The 19,342-nt window shown below is 47.1% G+C and overlaps 1 protein-coding gene across 13 annotated transcripts in view; it reads right to left on the bottom strand.

The window, feature by feature from the left end:
• Positions 1-2,971: 2,971 nt before the first annotated feature.
• Positions 2,972-19,342, bottom strand: part of STRBP (spermatid perinuclear RNA binding protein) — a 161,162-nt gene continuing 144,791 nt past the window's right edge. For 8 of the 13 annotated variants that reach the window (XM_063636002.1, XM_055271171.2, XM_055271178.2 and 5 more), the window contains one exon: positions 18,164-19,134. In XM_063636002.1, coding sequence (XP_063492072.1) covers positions 19,058-19,134 — 77 coding nt within the window. In that variant the 3' untranslated portion in view covers positions 18,164-19,057. Of the gene's footprint in view, positions 19,135-19,342 lie in introns of all 13 variants that reach the window. The other 5 variants (XR_008656499.2, XR_010119970.1, XR_010119969.1 and 2 more) reach the window with 5 other exon arrangements.

Here is a 19,342-nt window from a genome sequence, read left to right as displayed (position 1 = left end):
AGTCAGTGAAATTTAGTGAGAGTGACGACACACCAGGAAGATAAATTTAGCTGTCAGGGTATAGATTTGAAATAGTCTGGGACTTGCAGGTTGGAGATCCTGGCAATCTTCAGCTGCTCAGTTGTTGGTTTGGCATCTCTAGTGCAGCGTTTCTGGGCTTCATTGTTGATGATTTGGCTGATTGGTACTTTTGTGCTGTAGGGGGTCTGTCCTGTGTAATCCCAGCAGCGTCCCTGGCCTCTCTCCACTGGATGCTAGTGCATTACCCCACGCCAACTGGCACAACCAAAAATGTCTTCGAGTATTGCCGAATATTCCCCGAGGGGGCCAAATCACCCTTGATTGAGAACCACTGCTCGAGCAAGCTGAAGGTAGGAGCCGCCATTCAAGAAGCAGGAGAGAAGACATGGAGAATGCAGCATGGACGGCCATAGAAGAGCAAGAGCTACCTTGGGGTGGGGATGAGGGCAGGACTGGAAAAGCTTCATTGGATTTGGGAGCTGGAAGGTTGTTAGGGCAGTGGCCACTACAGTTGAGGTGGGAGGGCAGGAGGCAGAGACAAGCAAGTATAGATTTTAAGAAGCCTGGCTGTGAGGGAAGTGGGAAAACAAGGCCAGTGGTCAGAGGGGACTGTGGCAGGAAGAGCAGTTGTGCTGGGCCACTCAGATTGTGGTTCCAACCTTGGGCACCTGTTGTCTCCTGCTCAGGAGGTCAGCGAGCAGGCAGTGCAGGCTGAGTGGACCTTCTTTGGCAGGTCCTACCGCAAACCAAGCTGATTTCCAGGGCCTTGATATTTCTCAGTGGGGAGGCAGCGGCTCAGACCAAATGGCAGGAGCTATCAGTGTCTGCACCTCTTCTGAATTCCAAGTCCCAGGGGCAGGGGCTGAGTAGTGAGGTGGGTGAAGAAAAGAGCCACCGGCTACCCGAATAAGCCCAGAATATAACTCCCATGTCTGAGCTGACCCATCAGTTGTGAAAACCAGAGCCTGTGCAGAGGGGAGCGCAACGGGTGACATGGGCCCCTTGTGGCCTTGGAGAGTCACTTCACTGCTGAGAGACGTGCCTGATTCTGACATTGGGATTTAAATCCTCTTCTAAGATTCATTTGGGGGGTGATCAAAGAACAGGAGCACTGGAGCAGGCAGATATGAGGACTGTAGCCGCCCAGAATGGGCACTGAGGCACTCCCAGAACAACAACGGACATGAGTGCTGAGTTCTCTGCCCTCCCCATTTGATTGATTGATAGGTGAAGAGAGATGGGCTCAGAGACGGCTGGGATGTTGACTCGTACTTCTGTCAGTAACCAGCAGGGTGGCTGCTTAAAGATGACCATGTGGAAGCAGGTAGGTATAAACTGTCACAGCACTGTACTGCAAGCAACACACACACAAACTCAGGGTTCAAGACCAGGCCATACCCTTGGATGCACATCTCACTTAACCTTCCTGAGTTCTGATCTGTGCAGTGGTCCAGTGCCTGGCTCGTCAGGGCTGCTGGGTTCTCCTGTGATGCCCTTGGCTCTTTTCCTGTATTCTTCTCCCTCCAGTCGTCAGAACACCCCTGATTTCAGTGATGTTATTCCCAAATTTGAAAGTGAAGGTGAATAGTCTGCCTGTGACCACACCATCGGGGAGTTGAGTCTTTCCTACCACATACCACCACCTTCACCTTCTCTTCCGGAGCCCAAGAGCAAGAAAGACAATGCTCCCTCCCTTCCTCTCTCCCAGTTCCACCTCAACAACCCTGTCTCCTGTGCAGCTGAGGCCTGTGGCAATTGTGAACAAGAAAGCCTAGCTGTTTTTTTTTTTTTTTTTTGAGTCGGAGTCTCGCTCTGTCGCCCAGGCTGGAGTGCAGTGGCGCAATCTCGGCTCACTGCAAGCTCCGCCTCCCTCCCGGGTTCACGCCATTCTCCTGCCTCAGCCTCTCCGAGTAGCTGGGACTACAGGCGCCCGCCACCACACCCGGCTAATTTTTTGTATTTTTAGTAGAGACGGGGTTTCACCGTGGTCTCGATCTCCTGACCTCGTGATCCGCCCGCCTCGGCCTCCCAAAGTGCTGGGATTACAAGCGTGAGCCACCGCGCCCAGCCCCCTAGCTGTCTCTTAATCTCAGAAAGGCCAACCTGGGAATGAGGATGGGAACAGCAGAGAGCTGGCCCAGCTGGCAATTCTTTCAGTCAATTCTTGCGTCGTTGTAGATCCAGCCTGATGACGTATAGGCAGAAGGCGGGGCCCTGAGTTATAAAGTGAGGCAAAAACAGCCTGCACCATTGCCCACACAACTTTCCAATTACTTACCTGGAGGCAGCAGCAGCAGCCCCTGGCCCGATTCCCCACCAGGACACTTCCCTGGGCTGCCGGACCTTCTTCATCCTCGTCCCTCCAAGTGGGCTGGGACTACATTGTGGTCTTGAGCTCTCAGTTACTAGGGCAGCTCAACTGCAGAAGCCTTGCAGAGGACCAGGCAGCAGGAAGAAGAGCCTGAGCTTTGGGTTCCAATTGCTGCCGCCCTCTAGAAGCTCGACACCATTGGGCAGGGTCCTTTAACCCTGAGCCTCGGTTTCCGATCTGTATTGTCTGTCCAGGTATTACTGACCCCGGGAACAGGTGTGACGATTAAGAGGTCAGCACTCACTCAACATGACATCACTTACCACTCACTGTGCCAGGCTGCCAGGTTCATGTTTCATGTTGAGGAAACTTCACACCACACAGAGGCAGGGTTTTAAGGACCATAACGGGATCATGAATTAGGCCCTGGCCCCACCCAAATCACTGTCCATTATCAGGAGCCATCCACCCCCCTTCAAATGTCCTCGGCCCCTCCATCCCTTTGCATGAAGGGAAGAACCTGTAACATGTACTGAACTAGAGCCTTAAGGGCCAGGAAAAGGGAGCCTGCACTTGAACCTTTCACCAAAGCTGTATCCTTCATTTTATCAGTGGGTCCTAAACAGAACAGTCCATTACTGTGTGTGACAGAAGCATTTGTTTTTATTTATCCAAATGGGGAAAATGCAACATGTCAGGGCATTACAGACAAACTACAGCAGCCAGACAAGAGGGTCAGTCTACGGCAGAGTCCAACGTACTGAGCGTGAAGGAGCCACAGTGTGGGTGCTGCCTGGAGGACTTGTGGCAGCAGGGTCCCTTTGGATGAAGGCCAGGCATCTCTGGGCGAGGCACTGATGACCGTCCACATGTGCAGGCTGCTGCTTCAGTCACGCTGAAGGTTTAAAGTTCAGAGTCCTACCTGTAATAATTGCCTCAGAGGGGAAGGGCAGTCCATGGTGGTCGCGGTTTCCAGTGTTTTTAAACATAATACACAAAGTTATTGCCAAGGACTTTTTGCACTGCAAATTATACTATTTACACTTGCGTATTCAGAAAAACACAGTAAATAGATACATGATAGATATTTTAAATAGATTTCTAAAAACTAACTTGGTCTTCCGTAGACCCAAGTGAGCTATAGCCAGGAGTCCAATGCCATGTGTGTAACCGTGCGGTAGGGAAAGGTTTCTATCCACGCCTACGCTCAGCCTCCTCCTGCCTCCCCCACCCTTGGGGCTGACGAAGGGCTAAGGCTGAGCAGGCCTACCTTAGTCCTTAGTGTGAGGGCTTCAGGTCTAGACTGGCTGCACCTCCCACCTTCCCAGACAGAGTTCTGCTTGGAGCTGGTGAGAAGCAAGTCCTACAGGCTCCACTCTTGCAGGACCACTACACGGCACGTAAACCAGGACACAAAGGCATGGGGCTGTAGGGCTAATGGTATGATGAACCTGGCCCTAGGCCAGCCCCTTCCCCAGCACCCCCTGCCAAAGCACCCTTGGGAACAGGCCCATCAGCCTCGCTGTTCCTGGAAGTACGATTGCCCTAATTTATGGTTACCTCAGGAAACCTTCTTTTGAAGAAGTGGCTGGGACCAACCAACCACTTAGACCAAAGGCTCAGCACAACAGGCCAGACAGCTGGGTCCAGGATGAAAGGCCTGAGTCCAAGGATGCCTTGGGGAAAACAGGATAAACACTGCTAGGGGCTAAAAAGTATATGGTTTCTGCCCAAGGAAAGGACAACAGCAGGGAGTTCCCACGTGGACCAGCTTTCATTTTGCCTCCATAAGCCCTGGTATGCTGGAAAGGACATCCACCTGGAGGCTGGAGACAGCTCCTCAGAGAGCCAGAGCTACCCTTGATTCCTGGGAGAGGAAGAGAGCGAGGCCCTCTGGTCGGATGCCTACAATTTGGCTCCCCGGTAACGTTTCTAAAAATGAGCCCTCCTCCCTTGGAAAGGTAGTAAGTAGTAGCGAAGCGTCTCCCACAGCCATGGTAGGTCCCATCCCTGAGAAGCTGCCACATGAAGTGAGCTAAGGGAAAAGCAGTGCTCAGTACACCCATCTAAGAAAGGGGGTGCGGAGTGAACGGAACCTGATTGTGCAAGGCCGGCCTGACCATGGACAGTGATCGGGGGTAGGTAGAGGGATGCGTCTAATGGCAACGCCTCTGGCCTGCTGTCAGGATAGAAGAGGTATTTTTTTTGCAACCAGGGCTTGCCTGGCTACTTCCAAATCATACCTCATGCACCAGCTGCCATCACTACCTTGGGGGTCAGGGCTGTAGCCTGAGGGAGCCAGTGAAGTGATACCTGCACACAAGGAGGCTTGGTAAGTGACATGAAAGTGCCTCGGAAATGCGTGTGTCTGAATCGAGTGTCTTGCCACTGACCCACCACACCAAAATCCCTAAAGGTGGAGAGCACGAGATACCCAGAACAGAGCAAAGAGGCTGGAAACCTGAAACACGACTTGTAAATTACAGGTGGCGAAGGAACTTCTCACCCCCTCCCTCGCTGTCTAAAACTCCTACTCCCATTCCTGATCCATTTCCACAAACCATGAAAAGAAAAAGAGTCTGACTCGCAAAAGCGGCAGAAATATTTAGGTTAGAGTCAAGAAACTTTCTGACCATCTTGGTTCCCTAAGCAGGAAAACGGGACAGATGGCAAAGCACCTGTGCCTGTAGGCAGGGGCAGGGCTGGCCTGAGCAAGGCTCTTGTCTGTAAGGAACTCCACTGCCTGACAGACAAGAGCCTTCCTAAGAAGCTAGAGCCACAGCACGTGACTTGCTGCCACATGAAAGGCCACACCTGGCACTGCAGCCAGGGACAGGCTGCATTCTCTTTACCCAATGTCCATCTGTGCCGGCTCCAGTTTGTCAGTTTCCCTTCCATAAACCCAGAAAGTTCTCTGGAAAATGCAACAAGTGTCCCTTCTTAGAGCTGAGAAGTTCCACACCTACCGAGAAGTTCCACACTTATGGTAAGAGCCTGAGAGCCACTCCATGTCCGTAAGAGAGAAGACCAGGCAGCAAAATCCGAGAGGCACTTCTCTACCAGAGGGAGCCTGACAAGTCTAAAGACAGCAGCCACCCAGGGGCAACTCTTCCTTCTGTATCCCTCACCTGGTTATCAGAGATTAGCAAAACACAACTTCACTGAGAGGAAGCAGCACCCAGTTCCTGAAGTTTGCAGTGGCTTCCTGCCTCTCCAGGGCCTGCCAGGCTGCTCAGAGCACAGCACACCTCCCTCCTGCCTTTCCCCACACCTGGCCCGACTGCGCTGGGGCAGCAACATAGCCCTCACCTCCTGACTCAGTCCAGGAAGGCCAGAAACAAGGCTGGGCCCTGTGAAAGGGGGTCACAGTGCAGCGCTGCCAGCCTGTGGCTGGTCCCGCCTCATCAGCATCCTGGGACAGCCCTGTGTGGAGCTGGCCACCACCTCCCAGCTCAGGCAGAGGGGCAAGTGCCTTCTCTTCTCCGAGCTGCATGTGATCCTCACCTACCCCACGGGGCTGTGGGGGCTTCACTGCATCAGCACCTGTGGAGGCGCTTGTATTAGGCCATCTTTCTCCAGCCCTACCCGCCCCTTCACAGCGGACACTGTGATCCTATCAACGCACAGCAACCATAGCTACTCCCAGCTTCTGTTCATGTCAAACGCAGCAGCTCACGTCCCTGGCACCTCTCCGATGCTCTGAATGGCAGCTCCCTTCAACGTGCCTAGAAACCCCTCTGAGAGGAAAGACCGTGCTCAGCAGAAAGCACTACCAACAGCCGTGGGTTTTTTCATCACCCCAGCTACACTGAGCATTCCTCAATGCAGCCACCATGTCTGATTCACCTCAGTCCCCTACGCCTGACGTCAGGCCTAGCCCAGAGCAGTCTACCCCCAGGGGTAGTCGCTTCCACCTCCCTTAGTAGCTGGCAGCCTCTGGAGACGAGAGGCCAGCATCTCTGCTTCTCTGAGGCCTGCTGAACACGGGCCTAGGGCACGTACAAAGGAAGCAATCTGCTCCATAGAGCGGTCCCGCCGTGTGACTTGATTCTGAAGCAAGGGGCAGTCCGTCCCCGCCGCTTTACCTTCATATTCTGAGGCCCCAAGCCGAACTTAGATTGGAGACAGAACGTTTCATTTATCCTGCCCTTGTACGTGAATCTTTAGGATAGCAGGAAAGAAAAAGCCTGAAGAAGGAAGATTCTGTCGAGCTCTGTCGTGTCAAAATAAAGGTGGGGCGCTCACTGACTATAAGCCAGCGGTCAGAAAACCTGTCCAACTCTCTGGGCCTCTCTTCCCCACTCTAATACCAAAAGTACCTGGACCAAAAAGTCCAGACTAAACTGAAAGGCGTAACTTATAACCACATACATAGCCAGTGACATTTCTAATAAGCATTTGTGATCACATTATCCTCCTGAGCACAACTGTCCAATGGCTCCCTACTGCCCAGAGAATCCAGTCCACACTCCTGAGCCTGGCCCTCCTGGTCCTTTACGAGCAGACCCCATGCGCCTGTGTGACTATGCAGGCCTCCTCATTGTTCCACACAATCTCATCCGTCATCTGGTCCTGTTTCCCGTCCTGGAGAACTGCAGCCTCCTCCTCGTCTAAACCCGACTCCAGAGCTGCCTGCCTTCAGGGCTTTCCTGATTCACCCTCAGCCCTTCTCTCTGAGACTCTGCCACCTGGGACTTCCCTGAGGCCTGTTCTGTATGATGCTCTTTAGCCACCTGCTCTCCTCTTTCACTGTCCCACGTGTCACTCAAAACCTAAATTCCATATGGGCAGAAACTACATCGTCCTGTGCATTGAGCCAGCGCTCACATGGAGGAGATGCTCAGGAAGCCTTTGTGGGGAGGTGGATGGTCCAGGCAGCAGATGGGAAGGAAGTTTCCAGTCATGATTAAGCCAAAGGGTAAGTCATCTCTATAGTCTAAGGGGTTGGTGAAATACAGCCAACTTTGGCAGAATACTCCCTACTTTGCAGGGGTTGGCAAACTACAGCCCTGTGTATTTGTAAGTGAAGCTTTATTGGAACACAGCCATGCTGTCTATTTACGCACTGTCTCTGGCGGCTTTTGTGCTACAGTGGAAGAGCTGAGCAGTTGTGGCAAAGACCACATGGTCCATAAAGCCTGAAATGCTCACTATCTGGCCCTTTACAGAAAGGATTTGTGGACACAGGGCTAAGGCGGTGCTTCCTGTATATTTTCACATTTCACCTCTTTAGAGGTGAGATTTGCGTAGCCTGTTGATTAACAGTGAAGGCTGCTTGCAGCTAAGAGACACCTGGCCCTGGAGCTCTGGCCACCCAAAGGCTGACTGGATCCGTGTCCACAGCTGCCACCTGAGCCCCAGTCCCCAGCAGAGCTGTAGGAAACAGGTGCAGAAACCCATGCTGGCCTTCAGCTCTCCCTGTCCATTTCGAAGCAAAAGTGGCAGCACTGGGACAGACACAAAACTGACACCCAAAACTAACCCTCTGGTCACCTCACAAGTTCACGGTCCTTTCCGTCCTTCAAGAACTTGGGAAAGAATGTCCACACCTTCCCACGGGCTACAGACTGTGTTCCACAGATGCTGAATCCAACAAGCTCCAACCCTTGCTTAGGTTAAAAATGAACAAAAATGGATTAACTTTTTGCCAAGCTAAAGGCCTCAGCATGAACAACCACCCGGTACCTGTGACTCCTGGCTGGAGAGCCCAGCCCGGCGGAAACTCGGAAGGGGTGAAGACGCTGATAGGTCACAAGCCCCTCCCCACCCACTGCCAGTGGAGATGCCGGAGTGCTCCAGCACAATGGAGTGTGGCCACCAAGGCCCCATTTCCTAGCCCAGTGGAGATGGCCCTCGCTCCATTCTACCTCCTCCGTACCCTGTCAGTATCTTCCTCCATTCCTCGGCCTTCTCCCATCCTGGTCAGAGACACCATTGTTCCCTCTATTTCCCACTGAGCAGTGGTCCAGGAGAAGTACTCCAGCAGGTCCCCCGCCCCCGGGTGGGTGCTGTTGTTCCTTGGCCCAGGGTTGGGGGCCATCATCTTCCCATCCCTGCCCAGTCCAGCAGAGGAGCCTGGCCTGTGAGGAGATGCCATTCCTGCCTCTCCATCCCTCTGCTGCTGCGCTCCATCAGCCTCCCTCACGCCTCACCTGGCCGACGGCAAGAGCCTCTTGCTCATCACCCCTCCCTCCTGACTCTGGTCCTTGGCTATCCAACTGTCCCAATAGACCCTCTGGAACTCACTATCGTGGACAATGGTCATCACTGAAGGACACGCCACCCAGGGCCTTTCAAGAAGTGATTGCAGACTGTGTGTCCCACCTGCCACTTCACTCTGCTAATCATCTCAGGTCCCACGGGAAGGCCCTTCACGCTCCCCAAGTAGGCACACACGCTCTGTGCATGCCAGGCCGGCCTCTGACTCCCCTCCTGGGGATCCCGTCTGGCTCAGTGGGAAGCCTATAGCTCTTGGTAAATTACTCAGTAAGCACTTCTCTCCTGAGGCCTGGCTCCTCTCCTGCCCTCGGCGGGAGACCTGGGAATGGGCCTGCCAGCCCCCAGCCCAGGGCTGGCAAGGAGGATCCCTAGCAGGGAGGGAGAGACCCACTGAAGCCTTTCTCCCTGCACAGAGTAGGACTCTCATTCTGTTCAAATCCTCTGTGCCTCTTTCATCCCCTCCCTGTACTCTCCATCTGGGTCCATGATTTCACTTTCTACTCAGTTGTCTAAGCTGCAAATTCTGACATTTTCTCCAACTGCTCCTTCTCTCCCAACACAGAGCCTGGTAAGAAGCAGTAGGTGACACTGAATGTTTTTTCTCAATAAATCTACGTGCCCAAGAAGGGAGACATGGTCTTGGCAGCATCACCAGTCACATCAGAGTTTGTCCAAACTGACATTCCACAGCATTTCCTCTTTGCCGTCCACACAGCCGGCTTCTTGCTCGAACATGCCGGTTACAGGGAGCTCATGTCGCACCTCAGCTGCTCTCTCAAGGCTGCGTCTGTCATCGCGGGAGGTGTATTTTAGCTCAAATTGCCCCACTGGCTTCCCATAATTGTCTTTTACCCTTTGGAACCACATACAACAAATAAATATAATCCCTTAAAAATACCTGGCAGGAGTGCCCACGTTCTCTCCAGGTCTCCTCTTCACCAGCCTTAAACTTCTGGTCCTTCCATCTCATTTCAAGGTGCTTTCAGCTTTCCTGAGTTCCCCCAGGTGCCAACTTCCATAGGTTTTTTACCTCCCAGATGATGGCTACCATATTCCTTTAACGTAGCCTCTGCGGGAATGAGGGATTTTTAGAAAGCTGAGACTTCCGAGAAGTCTCATGACGGAAGAATCCAAGGGGATCCCAACACCAGACTGCTCTGGAAAGTGTGTCACTGTGACGGTGATCCCACAGTTACAGCGCATGTTTGAAGGCCGAGCCAGGAACGGAGGATGTGGCCAAAAACCACAGTGTGGATGAGGCTGAACATAAAACACATACTTCCAACAGCACATCCCCTGTCCTCCTTCCCACCCCTGAGAAGCTCTCCAAGTAGCAATTACTGAATTTGCACTTTATTATAGGGTTCAGTTACAGTATAAAATGATGATCTGTAGAAATTAACCCCAACTGTGTAGCTGGCAAAACAAAAACAAAACAGGCTGCCTGGCCCAGGGCTGACCAGTTGGTCACCTTGCCCAGTAACAAAGGAACCAGAAAAAGAATGAGCCCAGAAAGTCTGGATTTTAGGAGGCTGAGGAAGGATCAGGGAGATGTGGGCTGGTTTTTGCTTGGTTTCAAGGTGCATAGGGGATAGCCCAGAAGCCTACAGGAAAGGTGAGCAGAACACATCACAGAGAGAGAAGCCACTGCTGCCAAGTGGGCTTGGAAGACAGAACAGACATTGGTCCACACTAGCGACGCAAACCACCTGCACACAGCATAGCCTCAGACTGGGTGAGCACCGCCACTCACCACACTATAATTTGGGGCAAGTCACCTTATCTAAGCATCTATTTCCTCATCTGTAAAAGGAGAAAATTTCTAATTCCAGTTGTGGTCAAATTCAAAACTAATTCCTCAGAAAGGGCTGCTGTTACCTCTAAAAACAGTCTTAAGAAATGTTATTTCTTCTGGTGGTTAAAAACTCATTAGGGGCCACAGTGCTTTGCCACAAATAAGCAGCGTGGTTTGGAGAGATCTCTGGGCTCTGCTCTCCCTGTCTGCAGGGTGGGAACAACGATCTATGCACTGCTGCTTCTCCAAGGGCCACCAGTACAGCAAGCCATGAAATGACAAACGGGAAAGGGCTTCAGAGAAGACTGTGTTCTACGAATGCCAGGCGCTCATTCTCCCTGACACCGTCATGCTCTAGAACACGACAGCCTGGGATTCAAAGGTTCCTTTTTCCTGCCCTCCTCCAGGATTACAGCAGGGTGCACTGAAACACTGCCAAGTGCCAAGAAAGAGGATGACTTGGGGTGGATGAGGAATACCTTGCCCTGAAAAGGATCCCACAGCCATCCCCGCACCCACCCATGCCTGAGCAGAGACCCAGCTGTCATTCATTAGCCCAGGAGCTGGTAAAGTGGTTACAGCAGCAGAAGAATCCGACACGCTCAGCAGGCAGCAATTTAGAGACCAGAAAGCCATCCAAGCAGGGCTTACCATACACGGGTCCAACTTGGAGGGAAGACAGCAAACTCCAGGCTGGCAGTCTGCCCTGAGGCCTACTCCGAGGGAAACTCCTGGCAATGACCACTGACCTCTGCAGTCTGCCACCACCCATCTCTACTGAGTACTTGTCCAGGGACACCCCCTTGCACTTATACCTCAGACATGGGCTGCTGCCCCTCTGTGCTCCTCTTCCTTATACCCAATGAGCCAAAGCCTCACCAGCCTGCCTTCAGAGTCTGGCTTAAATTGTTGAAGACATCCTCATGACTTATCTCAGGCCAGGCAGAGCACATGCACTCGGAAGATATAAGCTAAGTGAAAACACATACCTCAGATTTCACTGAAATTCAGAGAAAAACAAGCTTGAGATAAAAATGCTTCCTCTGTTGATACAGTTGCAATGCAGTCTGTCCTTCCAGCATGTTAAATCGTTCTTCACAACCAATTTAAATGAACAGAGCCCTATTTTAGGCCAGGTTATCTGATCTGGAGTCACCTCAAGTCAGAGGGCCTAGCTACCAGCAGAGCCCATCCGGTCAGCCCCAGCCTTTTAATCCATAGCAGGATGGAACAGAAAAAGGCTTTAGAACAGAGCTAGGTTCCATTAATGGTTCTAGCACTTAACTTGGAGCATCAGTTTCTTTTGTAAACTAAGGATACTACTACTTCCAGGAAGGTAGCTGGAGAATTCAGAAGAATGTCCAAGTGCCTGGCACACAAGATACAAATGGTGGCATCTCTCCTTCCCCTTCCCTTCCTACTCCTTCAATCTACTGCTGCCCCAAATGACCTGAACTGAGGACTACTGTTCACCTCATTACTTGGGGCATTTAGCAGACACCTGAATGCAGAGACCTTCTGTCCAGTGCTGAAACTGCCTGGGCAAACGGTGGCTATCTTCACCCTGCCCACCAGCAGGATGGCACCGTTCATTTGCAGAAATGGCACAGTTCTACCAAGAGAGGCCAAGACCCTCCTCAGAAGGAGTAAGTAATTAGAATGTTAGCAACTGGTCAGTCAAGGCGAAAAAAGAAGTCCTCCCTCAATGCTGGCTGAACGAGGCAAAGACTCCACCAAACAGCCTCCCCTGGGGGGAATGTACTAACTTTTGCCAGGACATTAGCTAAACAAGTATTTCTTAGATTTAAGAAAAACCTCCTGACTACAAGGCAAATCTTATTTGCCTCCTTAAAGGTAACACTCAGTCCTTGTCTACACACAGTTTTTATAAACTTGGAGCATCTGAGGGCTCCAATCTATGTTCCCCGCTTAGCTCACCTCTTACCAACAGCCAAGGATGCATGTGACCACCTTTCTGCAGAGGCTCCTGAAGTCTTTGTAGACACACAGAGGAATGGAAGATAAGACATGCACCCTCCATTTAATCCAAAAGCATCAATTTCATCATGTACCCATTTTCCTCTTATTAAAAAGCAACTTCCCAACTGTGTCCAGACAGTAAATGGATAGACAAAAAGAAAGATGAATAGATGGGCAGATATGTTTTCTCTAAGACTAATAGGCAGAAGGGAGGCCTCATATGGTGACAAGTGCAGATTTTTCCCCCCGAAAGTATCCAAGCAAACTAGAAGAGACAAGCTATAGGAGTGCTTTTCAGAGAAGCATCCTAGTGGACAGCCTTTTAAGCACACCAATCAGTTTCCTCCCTTCCTTTCTGTGATTTAAAGGAACTTGCTTTCTACCTACTAAACACTAGTAAACCCTGAAGGTTAGATTCCGGAGGCAGTTGTAACCAAACACCTTTTTAAAAAATTATTAATGCACTGGTTGGACACTTGGACTCAGCAGGTAGATATTCTAAGATCAGCCCTTATGAAGTTCTAAGCACCCTTAAATCCCCCCCGCCACCAAAAAAAAAAAAAAAAAAACAAGTATTTACAAACCCTTGGCAGCAGACTGGCTGGTAATTTAACTACTGTTAACAGACACACGAGCAACTTCCTTAAGCTTGGATCTGCAGCAACGCCACCACTCTAGCTCTCACCAGGTCTTTGGGGTGTGTTTCTTGTCTAACCCCTAGATACCAGGAGTCCTCTCCCAAAGCCTGGCAGCAGCCAAAGCCTATCAGCACCAAGGAACCGACACAGCTCCACCCTAAGCAGGCCATGCACCTGCCTCTCCAACACCTGTTGGCAGAGCCTTGCCCTCCTCACGTTCATGCTCACCTCGGCCAACCTTGGTAAGAACACTCAACATTCAGTGAGTAGGTACTCTGCACCAGGTACTGTTCAAAACATATTATGTGTATTAACTCATCTAATTCCTGAGCCCCATGGGAATGTGCTGGAAGGAGAGAAATTCTTTGGCCCAGATTCCCGCATGGTTTCTAGTCTCTATTTCTAGCTGTGCTGTAAAGCTTACATAACCTAATTTGCATTATGGTACTATTTTTAAAAACCTCCAAAGATCACTGCTTCAAAGCATCAATGGAATCTGTTAGTTCCTACCTAAAATGATAATGTGGGAAAGGATATCTATTCTTACAACCAACTCAACTGGAATTCTTGACTTAAAACAGTCTTTTGGGAAGTGGCTATTAAGAAAGGAAGGGACTGATTCTTATATAAGTACTAGCTCTGTGCTCTGTAAATAAGGGCTAGAGAGAAACACATCAATATTGAAACCCACCTCAGCAGTAGTTTCTTGGCTCTGCTGTTGTTACCCATTTACCACCTGTCTCCTTTCCAAGACTCCTAATAACACTGAGGAACCTGTGGTCACTGCACAGCATGGCGTCAGACTGTATAGGGTATGAGTTTGAATACACAGAACCTTTCTCATTCTGGATGATTCAGAGATAGCCCCCACCCTCTCTCAGGAGGCACTGGCATAAGCTGAATGGGAATTAGGGGAAGACCATTCACAGAGCAGGTTGTTTTCAGCTTTAACTGCTCTTAATGACCCTGGTGTATAGGGCTCTGGATTGCTTGAAATCTAATTGCTGGGGTGGGGGCAGGGAAGGCAGGGGGGATCTCCTTAGTTCTTTCCTCTAACTCACTACTGAAGATTTCCCTCCAGTTATTAATGAAATCTAGGAAACAGGGAAATTATGGTGAATGATTGATTATAAGGGTGAAACTTTCTCATTTGTCATTAAAAAAAATGTGCTCAGTGTTTAAATTAACCACTTTGTCCTTTGTTCTACTATAAAAACTACTTGGAAAGAACTGTAGTATTTGTTATGAATTCATTTCATTACATTCACTTATTGGACAGAGGTCCATGAACATAAACCAGAGTAGGTTTCAGGCTCTCAAAACTGCCAGGGAAATATTTTAAATGAGTGAATTTCCAAGTGACGCCTATTTTGGTGATGTCAGAGGGCCTACATTATTAAACAGTTTATAATTAAACTAATAACTGAGCTGATATTCTTTTTGCCACAGTTAACAAAGTATCTGGTTCCCAAAGTAGGATATTTGTAATAGGCCCAATTCCAACAACAAGGAGACTGTCAGAATTAAAATGCTTCCACTGGGCACAGCCTCTGTTCACTTGTACCCAGAAGAGGACCTGGCACCTAATAGGCACTGGGCTGTTTCAGCAGGACTGGATCGCACTCAGTACTAGTCAGCTATACCTCGTACAACCTTTTATAGAGGCCAAAGCCACATTAAATGTACATACAGATTCTGCATGGAAAAAAACAAGAGTTGTTCCAGCAACTTTAAAATGAGTAATCAAAAGAAACTGCTACTTAGAAACAAATATGAAACATGAAATTCATTTTAATCTACATATATCAAATACAGCCTTAGCACAGAACATCTTACACAATTAAATGCATTTATGGGACACACCTAAATGAAGCAAATCTTTATTAAAATATCTGCCTAACCCTCACATCTTTACATGAACTCCATGATGGTTGAATAAGGTGGGAAATAAATAATCTAGCTACCTAACCTGGAAAAGACAGATGGATTGCTTTAAGTCTATTTGGTCTCCGCAGACTCGATATTCACCACCCCGAGTCTTGCTAAAGTTGGTTCTGCAAATAATTAACTTAGCTCAGTCAATTATATACTTTTCCATAGTTACCATAATATTTTGTTTTGTTTTTTTTTCATTTTCTATTGCTTTTTTTTTATGGCTTCTTGCTGTTGTTGTATTATGGCATACAACACAGATCAGAGACTTTCATTTCTCGGAGAAGTTTCTCTCCTTGAGAAATTGGCACTTTGATCCCCAGCTTGTGTAACAGCTTACACATACGGATCCTACCAGCACTGTTACCAACCTTGCTGCCTAGGAAATTCCACTGCTTTGGCCAAAAGAGTGCCCTGTCATTAAAATCTTCTTAGATGAACTGTTCCTATCACTGAATTCTTACATTTAAACAGGTATGTGTGTGTAATTTACATACATGTTATATCCTAAGTTTCTACACACACACACACTTAGTGTAAGTGAAAGTCTGTCTTGAATAAAAAGCAGTTACAAGGGTATTAAAACAAATGTTGAAAAATAACTATTTTACATTTAGACCATACAATTTTTAAAGGTAATGCGATGACATATGACCTAAGAGATCAAATACATCATATATGATTGTCATATATGCATGTTGTCTTAATTGACTATTTTTCTCTTTAATCAGAAAATAAAAGAGCTTACCTTTGTATACTGAGATCACAGCTTACAGTCACTATATCTCAGCCTATTTTATACAAGTGATATGGCTACGAAGGTCCGAGGAGAACGAGAATAAAGTGAGATAAACGTGCTGAAAACTGCTTAAAAGTATTAACCTGAAATACACAGAGGGTCCAACACCAGTTTTAAAAATACATTAACGAGGTATTCTCAGCTCTTCAATTAATAATGGTGGCTGATTCATGATTTTCAAACATTCACCCAAAATTAAAAAAAAAAAAAAAAAAAAGCAAAGGCCAATACCAGCAAAATCTCTCAGTGGTTGGTTCCCCAGGCTAACAATTTGAGAGAGACTACAAACCACTTCAGAACTATGTAAACTCAACTCCTTACTTCACCACCCATGCACTTCATCTAGTCGGCATGAGGTATGTTGGAAATCTACTGGACCAATTACCTTGCACAAGAGATGGGGTACTCCTGCAGCCTGAAGAAACACGAGCTGCAAGCCACATCCCTGGCTAGGGGCCAGTCCCCATGCAGAGGATATGGCTTCAAGGAGGACCCCTATCTCTGAGAAATTATAGTAACGCTAACTGACGCAGTCAGGAATGTAACTATTTATGTGCTAAAAAGTGTAAAAACTGTCAGAACATAGCACAGCTCACACGCTAATGTTAAGCTCTACACTGATCTGTAAACTCCCTGACGAGAAACTATGCTAAAAAGGGGTTAAGTACAGATATTGCTAGGTTTCCAAAGGAAAAGTTTTAAAACAGACACCGTGGCTTTGAACAAAGTATTGCTCTTCTTTAAAATGATCAGTCATTGCTTTCAAAAAGAGGGTGTCAGAGTGGTGTGTCTGAAAGCTGGATAGCCTCAGGGTGTCACATTGCTCTTAAGACCAAGACATAGAAATTGCCATTTCAAGCCAGACAACCTGATGGTTCTAGAAGTCAGAGAAGAAATCTTGAGGGCCCAAGTGAATAATAAATGGTGCGACGCTCAGAGGCTGGCAATAGGGGCTGTCAATGAAAAAACCACCTACAGTGGAGAAAAGAGCAGAGAAGCAAAACTTTATGTTAATTTCAGGCAATTTGGTGAAGCCAAGAGCTTCATTTATATTTCTCTGCTCTTTCGGCTGTAAGTGGAATTTTCATTACAAAATGGAAGGGTGGGAAGGGCAACAGGTGGGGGGACACTTAATTCATTACAGAATTTAAACAGTTGAACTTGCATGGTTACCACTTCTAACAAAGGACTGACAGCTCGATTATTTTAAGTAAAGCAGAGAAATGTAAAAGTTTGCAGCAACTGGGCAGGTTTACAACATGGTTAGTAACTTCCAACAAACAACAAAATTAAAAAAAAAAAAAAAAAAAGACTTGGTAGAAACCATTTGAAATGACTGCCATCATGTTGGAAAACAGCACAGCTCCCTTTTCACCATTACAGAGGGCGTGAGTTATGAAGCAGAGCAGCTACTTCAAAAGAATTTTCTAATGAGAAATCTCTAGAGAGATTCCAACGTGGAATCCAAATTTGATGACCAATTTCAAATAACAATACAGCCGCAGCTGCCAATTAACAGTATTCCAAAGACATTGAGGACTACTGTAAAGATTGAATTAATAAACCTGGACACTATCAGCCATGCTTTTTCTTCTCAGTGATGGCTCTGTTTCATCCATAGGTCAGCAAAACGCATCAATGAAACATGAAAACTCCCAGCTGAAATGGGCCCTCTTGTTTATGTCTAGCCACTAATGCACAGGATGAGAATGATAAGTTACAGCTATTTCCAGCAAGTGACGAGGTTTTATTAAAGTATCACCCACCACTAATAAAGACAAAAGACCAAGGAGAAGAAACAAACTAGTCATTGTGTAATATATATCTGAGAAGTGACACTAACATTTGTTGTACATTGCCCATTTCACCTTTATTTAGTGGTCCCAAAGAAATTTGGTACAGAAATTTGCCATATTTTGTGAAGCCCATTCTCATGGATGGGCCCTGTCAAGTTCCCAAAAGCAGAATTGACTAGGGAAAATGAAAGCTAATTCATACTAAAAACAGACATTTTTAAGACATGGTGCCTTTTATTGACAGGGGACCACACTGCTGCTCCTTCATGGGGGTGAGTACCTTAATGAAACCATTGACCTTCTAGTAACATCATTGGCTTTCCAAACAAGGTGAGAATGCAAGTGGAGGACTTAGGTCTGCACCCTTTACAGAACAGCACAATGTTACCCACTGATCCATTTCCACCAGCATCATCAGGTGTCTTAAAAAGAAATGCTGACCCATGGCTGAAACCTGTCACTTTTCACAGCAGCACTCAACAAGAACTGGGACAATCGAAGAGCAAGTTTTTATGGGGACCCTGTTGCTGCTTTAGATTCTGATGTAATTGAAGAGGAAAGGAGACCCTTCAATGAATCCCAGCAAAATCGCTAATCTTCTATCTGCATGAAAAAAGCCAGGGAGTGAACACAATATCTTACAGAGTGAAGAAGGCCACAAGAACAAGAGAGGGTGATTGATTGATTAATTTATTATTTTTAAAAACTTGGAAATTCATAAACTAGGATAATCACATTCTCCTTCCCCATCTCTGGGTAGTGCCATCATTTTAATAAGCAATGCTCGAATAACAGAATGGAACCTTTATCATGGGGATGCCCTTGTACAGCAGGAGTACAAAGGGCTTACAAAGTGACTAGACTGGCTCAAACTAACAATCACCTTTGCTTTGTTTTAGCAGTCTGCTTACAAGTGAATGGGCTTCTAGGGCTAAGTTATTAGTTTTCAATTCCTTGTAATTTGATACCAAAACATATCAAAAATAATAAGCTAAAACAATATTCAAACCCATATTTTATTGGCTTTATTACACACTTCAATATGTACAAAGTTAAAGTTAAATGAAAAGTCTCTATTGTATTAAAAAAAATAACTACAGCCCAAATTAAAGTGCCCTGGGGCAAATACATATCAATCAATTAAGAATCAGTGACTGCATCAGGAACCAGGCAGTACTCTGTGTTACAACAAAGCAGTTTATTTGTGATCAGTGTTTGAGACTCTATACATCCTTCACAAATTTAATTTTACATAATCTGATACGTCTCTTAAAACTTAAACTTTGAACTGCTAGACTTCCATTTCCCTAGAACAGAAGGGCTGGTATAAGTTATTTTCCAGAAATGAGGTACCGTTTTCACAGAACTGGTTTCTTTTTTTTTTTTTTTTTTCAAGTTTTAGAGAACTAAATTTGCATTTGTTAAAATCAAAAAGTAGGAAAGATGTTCTTTACAAATAATTTTGATCAAGTATGTGTTCAAAGAAAGCAGGATAAAAAGGCTTTTTCTCTAACATTCTGTATTGTACTGTATTGTTGTTCAATAGGAATTAGCTTCTGTCATTTGCTAAAAGAATGAGTAGTGGGGAACAGGATATGTTGGAAATTTCATAACGGGTAACAGAACCATTCTCTTGGGTAAACCTACAGAGAAAAGAAACGGAGAGGACTCCAAATAAGTTTTAATATTCCAATAAAAATTTCAGGTAAAAAAATATCTGACAGTAATTATCATTAACCTTTTCCAGATCAGTCAGTCAACATGTATACCATTTTGCAAGAGGCCCATAAATCGCTCACAGATCTATTTTGAAATTGCTCTTAATATTTTGATAAATAATATTTTCCACTC

The sequence above is a fragment of the Symphalangus syndactylus genome, chromosome 3 (assembly GCF_028878055.3).
Source record: "Symphalangus syndactylus isolate Jambi chromosome 3, NHGRI_mSymSyn1-v2.1_pri, whole genome shotgun sequence".
NCBI lineage: Eukaryota > Metazoa > Chordata > Mammalia > Primates > Hylobatidae > Symphalangus > Symphalangus syndactylus.
Note: the sequence above shows the minus strand (reverse complement) of the source record. Positions and strands in the feature narration are given on the sequence as shown.